The 13,444-nt window shown below is 47.0% G+C and overlaps 1 protein-coding gene across 2 annotated transcripts in view; it reads right to left on the bottom strand.

The window, feature by feature from the left end:
* lztr1 (leucine zipper like post translational regulator 1) overlaps window positions 1-13,444 on the bottom strand; it is a 340,836-nt gene that overhangs the window by 111,108 nt on the left and 216,284 nt on the right. Inside the window, exon 1 of one of the 2 annotated variants that reach the window (XM_068055295.1) lies at window positions 2,911-3,172. The exons of the other annotated variant lie outside the window; for it this stretch is intronic. Within the exon in view, the coding sequence (XP_067911396.1) occupies window positions 2,911-3,059 (149 nt within the window). The 5' untranslated portion in view covers window positions 3,060-3,172. Of the gene's footprint in view, window positions 1-2,910; window positions 3,173-13,444 lie in introns of those variants that run through there. 2 annotated transcript variants of the gene reach the window in all.

Here is a 13,444-nt window from a genome sequence, read left to right as displayed (position 1 = left end):
ATATCCATGACCCTTGCACCAAGCAGGCAACGCACCATCTTGGAATCATATCTACAACCACAGAAATGCCTGTCTGTTCCTCTAACTATAGAATCTCCTCCAATTATTGCTCTCCTATCTTATCTCCTCCCTCCCTGCATAACTGAACCACCCATGTTGCTCTGGTCATGACTCATGCTGCACTGTCCAGAGGAACCCTCTCTCCCATTGGTACTCAGAACTGAATACCGGTTAAAAAGTGGAATGCCCTCCGGGGTCTCCTGCACTACCTGCCTTGTCCCTCTTGTCTGTCTGGCTGGCACCCAATCCCTCTCTGCCTGTGCTCTCTTAAGCTGGTGACCACTTCCTGAAACTTCCATGTATCTTTCATCCTCGTGAATGCACCTCAGTGGCTCCAGCTGCTCCTCAAGTTCTAAGATTCTAAGTTCTAAATTTTTGCATTTGGTGGCACTTTCCGCACATGTTGTCGTCCAGGCCGTGGGCAGAGTCCTGGAGTCCCCACATGGCACAGGATGTGCATTTGACAAGTGTGAACTGCCCTGCCATGCCTCGAATTATTTATTTATTGCACTAAAATTTGAAGTTGAACACAATAAAATGGTTATAAATAAAAGAAACAACTACTGGTATTTCAGCTTCTACTTAGTAGATAGACTTAAATGTTAGAGAGAAAATAAAAATCAGCAGAAAAAAGAAAGAAAAGGGCGGCACAGTGGCTAGCACCGCAGCCTCACAGCTCCAGCAACCCGGGTTCAATTCTGGGTACTGCCTGTGTGGAGTTTGCAAGTTCTCCCTGTGTCTGCGTGGGTTTCCTCCGGGTGCTCCGGTTTCCTCCCACATGCCAAAGACTTGCAGGTTGATAGGTAAATTGGCCATTAGCAATCGCCCCTAGTATAGGTAGGTGGTAGGGGAATATAGGGACAGGTGGGCATGTGGTAGGAATATGGAATTAGTGTAGGATTAGTATAAATGGGTGGTTGATGGTTGGCACAGACTCGGTGGGCCGAAGGGCCTGTTTCAGTGCTGTATCTCTAAACTAAACTAAAATATCCACCAGATACTGACCAACTAGCTCCCTGTGCCTCGCTACCCTCTAGCGCTCTTTGCAGCTCTGAAGTCTCACCCAACCAATCACCTAACTGCTTCCCTGTGATGTCCACTTACCAAAACTACTCTAAATTACCACTAATATACCCTACCAATACTAAAATGTTACCAATAGTAGTAATAACCTCAGTAACAAACCTTACAGCTTTAAAATAAAACAGAATGGAAGACTCACCAGACTTTCCCTTCTGCTTGTGTGCCTTAATTAATTGTAAGGTAGCTCTATGGGGTTATTGATGGATTAGCGTGCAATTGGGTTTATGTGGAGTTATTCAAGTCTTCAGAAGAAGGAATTTTCCTCCACACAAGATCAGGGGGCAGGTTGTTCAACCTTGCCCGTCTAAGAGCGAGGACCAAAGTATGGAAAGTCCTCATCATGGAACTCCTCTTTGCTGACGATGCTGCATAAACATCTCACACTGAAGAGTGTCTGCAGAGTCTCATCGACAGGTTTGCGGCTGCCTGCAACAAATTTGGCCTAACCATCAGCCTCAAGAAAACGAACATCATGGGACAGGACGTCAGAAATGCTCCATCCATCAATATCGGCGACCACGCTCTGGAAGTGGTTCAAGAGTTCACCTACCTAGGCTCAACTATCATTAGTAACCTGTCTCTCGATGCAGAAATCAACAAGCACATGGGAAAGGCTTCCACTACTATGTCCAGACTGGCCAAGAGAGTGTGGGAAAATGGCACACTGTCACAGAACACAAAAGTCCTAGTGTATCAAGCCCGTGCCCTCAGTACCTTGCTCTACAGCAGCGAGGCCTGGACAACGTATGTCAGCCAAAAGCGACGTCTCAATTCATTCCATCTTTGCTGCCTCTGGAGAATCCTTGGCATCACGTGGCAGGACCGTATCTCCAACACAGAAGTACTGGAGGCGGCCAACATCCCCAGCATATACACCCTACTGAGTCAGCGGCGCTTGAGATGGCTTGGCCATGTGAGCCGCATGGAAGATGGCAAGATCCCCAAGGACACATTGTACAGCGAGCTCGTCACAGGTATCAGACCCACCGGCCGTCCATGTCTCCGCTTTGAAGACGTCTGCAAACACGACATGAAGTCCTGTGACATTGATCACAAGTCGTGGGAGTCAGTTGCCAGGGATCGCCAGAGCTGGCGGGCAGCCATAAAGGCAGTGCTAAAGTATGGTGAGTCGAAGAGACATAGCAGTTGGCAGGAAAAAAGACAGAAGCGCAAGGGGAGAGCCAACTGTGTAACAGCCCCGACAACCAATTTTATCTGCAGCACCTGTGGAAAAGTCTGTCACTCTAGAATTGGCCTTTATAGCCACTCCAGGCGCTGCTTCACAAACCACTGACCACCTCCAGGCGCTTACCCATTGTCTCTCGAGACAAGGAGGCCAAAGAAGAAATAAAAACAAGAAATGCTGGAATCACTCAGCAGGTCTGGCAGCATCTGTGGAAAGAGAAGCAGAGTTAGTGACCCGAAACGTTAACTCTGCTTCTCTTTCCACAGATGCTGCCAGACCTGCTGAGTGGTTCCAGCATTTCTTGTTTTTATTTCAGATTTCCAGCATCCGCAGTATTTTGCTTTTATTTTAGGCCAACGAAGAAGATTAATGATTAGCGTGCCGAATGGAGATTCTGTGAGGTTATTGAAGGATGTGTGTACAATATATGGGATATGACAGCGCTTTATGTGAGGCTATGTGAAGGATAGTTTTGGGGAAAGGGACATTCGAAGGGAGCGAAGTGGAAGAAGCTACTGATTGACTGGAACTGATTGACTGGATTAAAGCTGGTCGTAGACGCTGCCGTCGGCTCTCATTACCTGGCTCCCACAAATTCATCGCAGGGCGGCAGCCTCCTCCAGCGATGCACTGTCTCGAAAGGCCCAAAGTTCAACGTCAAATATTCGACACTGTCCGAACAACTGTGATCGAAATCCACGCTTGGGGCCACCTTCGACTTCCCCTCCATGGCCCCGGAGACAATGGCAACAAAACTGTATCCCCGTCACTTCCAATTTCCTCTCAGAGAAACATTCGGGCACAGAGCAAAAACCCAAACGCCATCATGCCAACCTGTTTCGATCGCAGGTCTCGCCGGGAGATGGAGTCCCATTGCCGCAGGCGTGCGTTGACCCAATGGGAAGAGCGCAGCAAATGACTACAACACCCACAATGCACCACGCAGACAGGCGGCAGCTGGAGGGGAGGGAACTACAACTCCCATCATACACCGCGGGATAACCGTGACATCACCCCCTCTCCCGCCAAAAATAGATTCACAGGGGAATTCATACAATAGGACGGCCCGAGTTCCCCAGTACATCGGATAACACCGTTTTTAGTCTGGTTTAATGTTGGTCATAACCGATTTAGACACATAAAAGAACTTTCAGCCATCAAAGTCTTGCAGTCTTTAAAACAACAACAACAACTTATATTTTTATCGTGCTTTTAACGTTATAAAAGTTCCCAAGGCGTTTCAAAGGAGCATGAGATAAAAAGCTATGACGCCGAGCCATTTAAAGAGATATTAGGTAAGATGACCAAAAGCCTGGTCAAAGTGGTAGGTTTTAAGGACCCTCTTAAAGGACGAAAGTGAGACAGAGAGTTGTTAGGAGGGGATTCCAGACCTTAGGGCCTTGGCAGCTGATGGAGCAATTAAAATTAAGGATAAGTGGCCAGAATTGGAGGAGCACAGATATCTCAGAAGATTGCAGGGTTGGAGGAGATTACAAAGATAGGGAGGGGCAAGGCTATGGAACGATTCGAAAATTGAGGATACTCTCCATTGTGTTGTGTGGTACTACCACTGTGCTAAATGGGCAACCTTCAGAACAGAGCGAGCAAATCAAAACTGGACATCCCTGATGCATGCGGGGCATCAGCAGCAGCAAAACTGTATTCAACCACAATCTGTAAACTCATGGGCCACCATAACCCTCACTCTACCATTGCCATCAAGCAGGGGATTAACCCTGGTTCAATGAGAATCGGGGGGAAACTCCGCTGGTTGGAGTCGTACCTAGCACAAAGGAAGATGGTTGTGGTTGTTGGAGGTCAATCATCTCAGTCCCAGGACATCACTGCAGGAGTTCCTCAGGGTACTATCCTAGGCCCAACCATCTTCAGCTGCTTCATCAATGACCTTCCCTCCATCATAAGGTCAGAAGTGGGGATATCCACTGATGTTTGCACACTGTTCAGCACCGTTCGCAACTCCTCAGATAATGAAGCAGCCCGTGTCCAGCTGCAGCAAGACCTGGACAACATCCAGGCTTGGGCTGATAAGTGGCAAGTAACATTCGCACCACACAAGTGCCAGGTAATGACCGTCTCAAACAAGAGAGAATCTAACCATCTCCCCTTGATGTTCAATGGCATTTCTATCACTGAATCCCCACCATCAACATCCTGGGGGTTACCATTGACCAGAAACTGAACTGGACCAGCCACATAAATACTGTGGCTACAAGAGCAAGTCAGAGGCTGGGAATTGTGCAGTGAGTAACTCACCTCCTGACTCCTCAAAGCCTGTCCACCATCTACAAGGCACAAGTCAGGTGTGTGATGGAATACTCTCCACTTGCCTGGATGCGTGCAGCTTGAACAACACTCAAGAAGCTTTACACCATCCAGGACAAAGCAGCCCGCTTGATTGCACCCCATCCACAACCTTCAACATTCTTTCCCTTCACCATCGATGCACAGTGACGGCAGTGTGTACCATCTACAAGATGCACTGCAGCAACTTACCAAGACTCCTTCGACAGCGCCTTCAAGAAGGCATCTCACCACCATCTTCTCAAGGGCATTCGGGACGTGCAATATATGCTGGCCTAGCCAGCGACGCTAACATCCCATGAACGAATTTAAAAAAGAGTGCAGGATTGCATGCAAGGAGCAGCACCAGGCATGCCTAAAAATGAGGTGCCAACCTGGTGAAATTACAACACAGGACTACACACATGCTAAACAGCAGAAGCAGCATGCTGTAGTCATATGCTATAGATAAGCAAAGCAGTCCCACAACCAACAGATCAGATCAAAGCTCGGCAGCCTTGTCGTGATGTGCTTTATTTTTATTGAGAGACTGTTCTTACATGTGTTTCTAGCTGGGCATCATGGCGGCACCACTTGGGTGATTACATCACTTCCGGTCGTGGTGCATACGTATGCATAAACATGTATTCAAATAGCTTCACTTACTTCCACTATCACAACATCCCCCTTCCCTTGAATAGAATTCCCTTCAATTCAATTTAACACTGCTATGTATAAAAGTAGGTATTGCTAATGGGGTAGAAAAATGGTATCAATGTTACATACAGGTAGTGTGGTATTCTAGCACATATAATTTGCAAATTCATATCTTATCATACAGTGCCTTTTAACTTTAACACATTCTCCTATATTAATAACAATTAATTAATTAATTAATGTGTCCTCAGTACCTTGCTCTACGGCAGCGAGGCCTGGACAACATATGCCAGCCAAGAGCGACGTCTCAATTCATTCCATCTTCGCTGCCTTCGGAGAATACTTGGCATCAGGTGGCAGGACTATATCTCCAACACAGAAGTCCTTGAAGCGGCCAACACCCCCAGCTTATACACACTACTGAGTCAGCGGCGCTTGAGATGGCTTGGCCATGTGAGCCGCATGGAAGATGGCAGGATCCCCAAAGACACATTGTACAGCGAGCTCGCCACTGGTATCAGACCCACCGGCCGTCCATGTCTCCGTTATAAAGACGTCTGCAAACGTGACATGAAATCGTGTGACATTGATCACAAGTCGTGGGAGTCAGTTGCCAGCATTCGCCAGAGCTGGCGGGCAGCCATAAAGACAGGGCTAAATTGTGGCGAGTCGAAGAGACTTAGTAGTTGGCAGGAAAAAAGACAGAGGCGCAAGGGGAGAGCCAACTGTGCAACAGCCCCAACAAACAAATTTCTCTGCAGCACCTGTGGAAGAGCCTGTCACTCCAGAATTGGCCTTTATAGCCACTCCAGGCGCTGCTTCACAAACCACTGACCACCTCCAGGCGCGTATCCATTGTCTCTCGAGATAAGGAGGCCCAAAAGAAACACCTATAGCTATTACAACAACGAGTCCTTACTTCTAAGCAACTATGAACATTGTGTGACATCGAACATTACAACCTATAATGACAACACTTAAAATGACTATTCTCCAAGGTGCTAACTACATCTTGTATTCTTGGAAACGTGCTGGTCGGCGGCTGACTTGATCACACCTGGTAACAGCTACATGTGGGTGTGATTTTGAGCTGTCTGTTTTTTTGGCCTGATGTTTGGGTTTGGAATGGCTGTCTTCAGGTGTCGGTGTGCTTGGTTTGGTACTTGTCCCTTCGTTGGCAAAGCACACATGGTCGTGCATAGGCAATGCTGTTGGATTGCCCGGTGGATGGCTGTTAGAGAGTTCTCTGAAGTGAGATCTATTTCTTCTTAGTGTGGTTCTATTCAGTGTCGTCATCTCGTAGGATTGTGGTTCCCTGCAAACTTTCGACACTTCTTCCGGGATCCACTTTTATTCCTGAGGGGATATGACTCTCACATTCTGACCGACGTGGAGTGGCGATAGTTCTGCATCAGCACATTTATCATGAGTGTCCTTCATCCTGTTCTGTCTTTGTTGCAGTTGGTCCATGATCGAAGATGACTTCATGAGGTGATGGCTTGGGAGAGTGGTCCGACCGAACAGGATTTTGCTGGGGACGGCAATTTGGGATCCAGCGGAGTTGCGTGAAGATGTAACAAAGAGATCTGAATGTCCTGTTTCTGTGCATTTCCTAATCAGAGATTTCACCGTCCTGACCATGCGCTCTGCCAATCCATTGGAGGACAGACCATTTCTCATACGTCTTGGAAGGGTTTTCCTCTGTACTATGGACCGTTGTCTGATACAACTTCAACCAGGGCACTGAAACGGCTGAAAATGGCACTTACGATGCTGGCCACTGCTGCACTTGACATTTCCCTGAGCCTTTGAACAATCAGAGACTTGGAATGGTAATCGGTTATGAGTAGGTAGACCTGCTTGTCAACAGTGTACAGGTCTGTTCCTAGCTTGGTCCATGGAGAGGACGGGATATTGTGTGCCTGGGGTGACTCCTTCTGTTGTTTGGCTTGGTGTTCTTGGCAAGCATCACAAGCCTTTACGAGCTGGCCAACATCTTTGCCAATGCCAGGCCAGAACACTGATCCATGAGCAAGCTGTCTCGTCTTCTCACTCCCTATATGGCCCTGGTGAAGCTGACCAAGTATGCCTGAGCGAAGCATCACTGTAAGCAATACCTGGTGGCCTTTGAAAAGCACTCCATTCGAGATGCCAATCTCATCCTGATATGGCCAGTATATTCTCAGGTCTATAGGTATCTCCTTGATGGTTTCTGGCCAACCGCCACCGACGGCCTTCCACAGGGTTCTGAGTACGGGTCTCGGGAAGTCTCTCTCTGGAGTTCCTCTCGTTTGCTGTGACCAAAACACATCAGGTTGATCTTGTAGACCTCATCTATGACCTCGTCGATCTGGAAGTCAAGTGGTATGTCCCGTGTATTTCTGGGTTAAGCAGTCTGCTCAGAGCACCTGACAGAACCATCTGGTTGCCAGGTTTGTACCTGATGTCGCAATTGTAACCTTAGATCTTTATCAGCAATCTCTGGAGGCGAGGTGGTGCGCTGGTAAGCGGCTTCCTCCAAATCATTTCTAGAGGTTTGTGGTCCGTTTCAACTGTGAATTCCTTACCGAACAGATACATCTGGAATCTGGTGATTCCAAAAACGATTGCTAGAGTCTCATTGTCAATGTTTGAATAGTTTGTCTGGTCAGTTGATAGACTCTTCAATCCAAATGCCGTCCTGCAGGAGGCACACCCAAGGCCTTTCTGTGAGACATCTACCTCTAGCATTGTTGCTTTCTGTGGGTTGTCGTACTGTAGGCATGATTCAGCTGAGAGTGGCTGCTTTAGTGCATTGAAAGCATGTTGGTCATCTTGCCAGAGAAATGGTGTGTCTTTCTTCAAAAGCTCCCTGAGTGGGAATACCTTTTCTGAGAAATTGGGGACGTATACTGCCAGGAAGTTGAGCAATCCTAAGCATCACTGCAGGTCATCCTTATCCCTGTGGTGTGGACATTGAGTGAATGTCTTCAATTTTACTTGAATCTGGGCGAATACTCGTGTTGGAACAGATAGACCCAAAGAAATTGATGTGGTCTGTTTTGATGGAACATTTCTTGCGAGTCTAAACTTCATGCCTGGCAGTCTCCATCAGCATGTGGAGGTTTCTATCATGTTCCTCTTTTGTGCACAGTGATGTCATCAGCGATGCATACGCACCCTGTGACACGTTCTGTTATTCGGTGCATGTGTTACTGGAAAATGTCTTGGCTGACCAATAACCCAAAAGGTAGGTGAAGGAAGCAGTATCTGCCAAAAGGGGTTCTGAAGGTCGGCAGCTCTTGCGATTTCTCTGACAGGTGTACTGACCAATATCCATTCTTGGCATCGAGCTTGGAAAAATGCCTGGTTGCGTTCTTCCAGGGTTGGCACCTTGTGGGGACATTTCTTCAGGGCTTTGTTCAGCCTCCTCGGTCTAGATACAATCCAATTGACCTATCTTTCTTGACTGCGGTGGTCATGGAGCTGCACCAGTCTGTGTGGTGCTTTACTTGGCAAATTATTCCTTGCTTTTCCATGCCATCAGACTCTATCCTTAACTTGTCCTGTACATGCACACTACACTTCCATGGCAGGTCAATAAATGGTGTTGCATCTTCCTTGAGGTGAAGGATTGCGTCGCCATGGAAGTTGCTGACTGTTTCAAACCGGTGTGGGTACATCCTCTGGAGCTCCTTGACTGACTTTATGTGGGTTTATGTACCTGGATTGTCATAGTCCTTCGATTGACTCAGCTATTGAATCATTACTACATTGAGCTCATTGCATGCTGGCAACCCTATCACTTCAGGTCCTGAACCATCCATGACATAAAATGTTTTCCCTGACCAGGGGAGCCTTTGTATCTACACTTCAAGGTCAAGATGCCTAAGCAGTAAAATTAAAGCAAAATACTGTGGATGCTGGAAATCTGAATTAAAAACAAGAAATGCTGGAAATGCTCAGCAATTCTGGCAGCATCTGTGGAGCGAGAAGCAGAGTTAACGTTTCATGTCAAACGTTAACTCTGCTTCTCTGTCCACAGATGCTGCCAGATCTGTTGAGTATTTCCAGCATTTCTTGTTTTTATTATGCCTAAGCAGTATATTAGTGAGCCATTGGAGGCAGTGAGCTTCACACTGGTAGGCTGGATTAGAACATCTATTTCTCCCTATGCACGTCCTTAAGAGTCCACAGTGGAAGTATATTGCCACTTGCTCCTGTGTCAAATTTTATACATAAGCGATGCTTTCCAGTCTTGCTTGAATATATGATCTCTAGCTACAGAGTCAAACTGTTCAGCCAGACTGATTGTGTGGAATAGTTGCTCACAGTCTATCATGTATTCATCTTCATCCATCTCTTCTCATCTGGTCTGGTGTTCGCTCATTACATGGACAGGCCGATACTTCTGGCGGTGCCGAGGTGAATCCCGTCTACCTGTGCCTCTAGGAGGCGGCATCTACGGCTGAAACTCTATGTACTGGCTTCTCCCTTTGTCCTGCTACCAGACTTCCTGCATACCTTATCCCAGTGCCCTTTGAATCCGCAAGCCCTGCACATAAGCTGGGCACTTACGCAGCTGATGGGAGAGCCCACAATTGCCACACATCGTCTTCTGCTTAGCAGCTCTCAATATCGCACCAATGGTTGTTCCAGAGCTTGTAAGCGTTTTCTTCCCTGCTACGATGGCTTAATACATCCGTCATCTTGTAGCACGCTATCTATGCTGTGTCCCTTCGGCTTGCTGAGCAAATCCTTCTGGAAAATGCTTCCATTGGTGTGGAGGCAATGACTAATTCCATGATACGCTCAGGGAGCTCTGCATCTGTGACTTGCACTCCTTTCGTTTGTCTCTGCACCTACTGACAAACTGGTCGATGCTCTCATTCGTTTTCTGCTTCTACCTCATAAGCTTTAAACAATGGATTCTGAAGTTTACTTTCACTTGAAGCTGTCTCCCAGCATCGACCAGAGCTTTGCAGGATCTTTCAGATCAGTTTCGGATAGACCGGAGGTATTTATCCAACAAAGCCCTTCATTGCCTATTGCAATTTTAATTTTGATTGCTTGCTTTCCTGCATCTGCAACCTCATTATCTAGAAGGCATAACTTCATTCCTTGTCCGAACAGCTTAAATTCGCCTGGGATATCAAGAGAGCTTCCGATTTATTTCTGGGTACCTGTCTTCTGCCGCTGCTCGCTTTAAGGAGTGAGTCTCGATAGCGCAGTGGTAGCTGATCATAATGGCCATGGAGCTGGACTGGAGCCGCACCCTGAGCTGTGCAGCTGCAGTGTAGGCCTCGAGGTTACAGAGATGGGTGGGTCTCTGGGAGTGGGGTGGATTACTGGTGCGCAGGTGTGGCGACGGCGTAAGTAAAAATCCGCGTCCGAATGCACTATCGCTGTACTCGGCTCACTGGCTAATGCTGCTGCATTTAGTCTGCCTGGTCGGAGCAAAGAGCCAGAGTATGCTCATCTCGCTTCTAATTTTTTGTTACTCACTTCAGGAGAACTATGATCAGATTGCACTGAATTAATTAGTTATTTAAAACACAATCAGGGTGGCAGGGCAGGCATTGTGTTGCAGCTCCAATGTGTGGGAGCACGTGGACACCAGTGTGATCCATGGCAATCATGTCTGCAGTAACTGTCTACAGCTCAAGGAGCTTTGGCTCAGAATTGATGAGCTGGAAGCCAAGCTACCGACACTGTGATGTATCAGGGAGGGGGAAAGTTACCTGGACACTTTGTTCCAGAAGGCAGTCCCACCCCATAGGATAGGGTCTTCTGATTTGGTCACTGATCAGGGACAGGAGGGTGTGACTGTGAGTGAGGCAGGTAAGGGGATCGAGAAGGCAGAAGTGGAGGAGCCTCATCCCTTGTAATTGTCCAACAGGTTTGAGGTTCTTTCAACTTGTATGGATAAGAGCGAGAGCTGCAGCTTGGATGAGAAAACTGGCAGTGGCACAGAAAGCCTTTCAAGTAACGGGAGTAAATAGGAATGTAGCGGTGGAGATAGTATAGTCAGGGGGATAGACACAGTTCTTTGCAGCAGAAAGCGTGAGTCCAGGAGGCTGTGTTGCCTGACGGTGCCAGAGGTTGGGACATCTGCTCAAGACTGGAGAGAAACTTGCAGTGGGAGGGGGAGGATCCAGTTGTCGTGGTCCACATGAGTACCAACGACATAGATAGGACTAGAAAAGAGGTTCTGCATAGGGAGTATGAGCAGCTCGGGGCTAAATTTAAAGCTAAACCTCAAAGATAGTAATCTCTGGATTATTACCTGAGCCTCGAGTGAATTGACTTAGGGTAGATAAGATTAGAGAGTTAAATCCTCAAAGATTGGTGTGGAAGAAGTGGGTTTTGCTTTATGGGGCACTGGCACCAGTACTGGGGAAAATGGGAGCTGTACCGTTGGGATGGTCTTCACCTGAACCATGCTGGGACCAGTGTTCTGGCAAGTTGTATAACTAGAGCAGTAGAGAGGGCTTTAAACTAAATAGTGGGGGCGAGGGATCAAGTGAGGGAAGATGTGATAACTTAAAGAGAGAGGAGAAGCCAAGACAGAAAGATAGCAATAAGAGTAACGATAATCAGAGTGTGGCAGGAAAGGACAGACATACAAACTAAAGACTGCGCCAGCCAATAAGGCTAGAGGTCGTGAACTAACAGGTAACATTCAGGTGAAGGGAGATTTAGAAATCCAAAGAGAAAGGTTGAGGCATCGGAACAGTATTGGATTGTGAGTAAAGACAAGCAGAATGGGACAGAGAGTTTAACAAAAATTGTACATCAGCGAATAAGGTCATTGCAGGGAATAGAAGTAAAAAAGTAAAGGTTCTTTATCTGAATGCGCAAAGCATCTGCAATAAGATAAATGAACGAGTGGCACAAATAGTAAATGATTTAAATCTAATCGCCATTACAGAGACATTATTACAAGGTGATCAAGGTTGGGAAATAAATATTCCATGATACACAATATTTCGGATAGACAGACAGAATGGCAAAGAAGAAGGGGTAGCCTTGATAAAGGATGACATAAGGATATCAGTGAGAAAAGATTTGGCCTCAGAAGGTCGTGAAGCAGGATCAGTATGGGGGGAAATTAGAAATACCAAGAATCAGAAAACACTGGTGGGAGTAGTTTATCGGCCCCTTGACAGTAGTTATACCAATGGACAGAGCATTAAACAAGAAATTATTGAAGCTTGTAATAAAGGCAATGCAATAATTGTGAGGGACTTTAATCTTCATATAGACTGGGACAATGAAATTGGCAAGAGTGGTCCAGAAGATGAGTTTGTAGAATGTTTTTGGGACAGTTTCTTGGAGCAATACATTGTGGAACTGACTAGGGATAAAGCTATCTTAGATCTAGTATTGTGTTAACGAAGCAGGATTAATTAGTAATGTCATAGTAAAGTATCCACTGGGAAATAGTGATCATAACCATTGAATTCCATGTTAAGTTTGAAAGTGACATACTCTTTCTTTAGGGCCTCCTTATCTCGAGAGACAATGGATACGCGCCTGGAGGTGGTCAGTGGTTTGTGAAGCAGCGCCTGGAGTGGCTATAAAGGCCAATTCTGGAGTGACAGGCTCTTCCACAGGTGCTGCAGAGAAATTTGTTTGTTGGGGCTGTTGCACAGTTGGCTCTCCCCTTGCGCCTCTGTCTTTTTTCCTGCCAACTACTAAGTCTCTTCGACTCGCCACAATTTAGCCCTGTCTTTATGGCTGCCCGCCAGCTCTGGCGAATGCTGGCAACTGACTCCCAGGACTTGTGATCAATGTCACACGATTTCATGTCGCGTTTGCAGACGTCTTTATAACGGAGACATGGACGGCCGGTGGGTCTGATACCAGTGGCGAGCTCGCTGTACAATGTGTCTTTGGGGATCCTGCCATCTTCCATGCGGCTCACATGGCCAAGCCATCTCAAGCGCCGCTGACTCAGTAGTGTGTATAAGCTGGGGGTGTTGGCCGCTTCAAGGACTTCTGTGTTGGAGATATAGTCCTGCCACCTGATGCCAAGTATTCTCCGAAGGCAGCGAAGATGGAATGAATTGAGACGTCGCTCTTGGCTGGCATACGTTGTCCAGGCCTCGCTGCCGTAGAGCAAGGTACTGAGGACACAGGCCTGATACACTCGGACTTTTGTGTTCCGTGTCATAC

The sequence above is a fragment of the Heterodontus francisci genome, chromosome 23, assembly GCF_036365525.1.
Source record: "Heterodontus francisci isolate sHetFra1 chromosome 23, sHetFra1.hap1, whole genome shotgun sequence".
Classification (NCBI taxonomy): domain Eukaryota; kingdom Metazoa; phylum Chordata; class Chondrichthyes; order Heterodontiformes; family Heterodontidae; genus Heterodontus; species Heterodontus francisci.
This window is presented reverse-complemented; position numbering and strand designations above follow the sequence as displayed.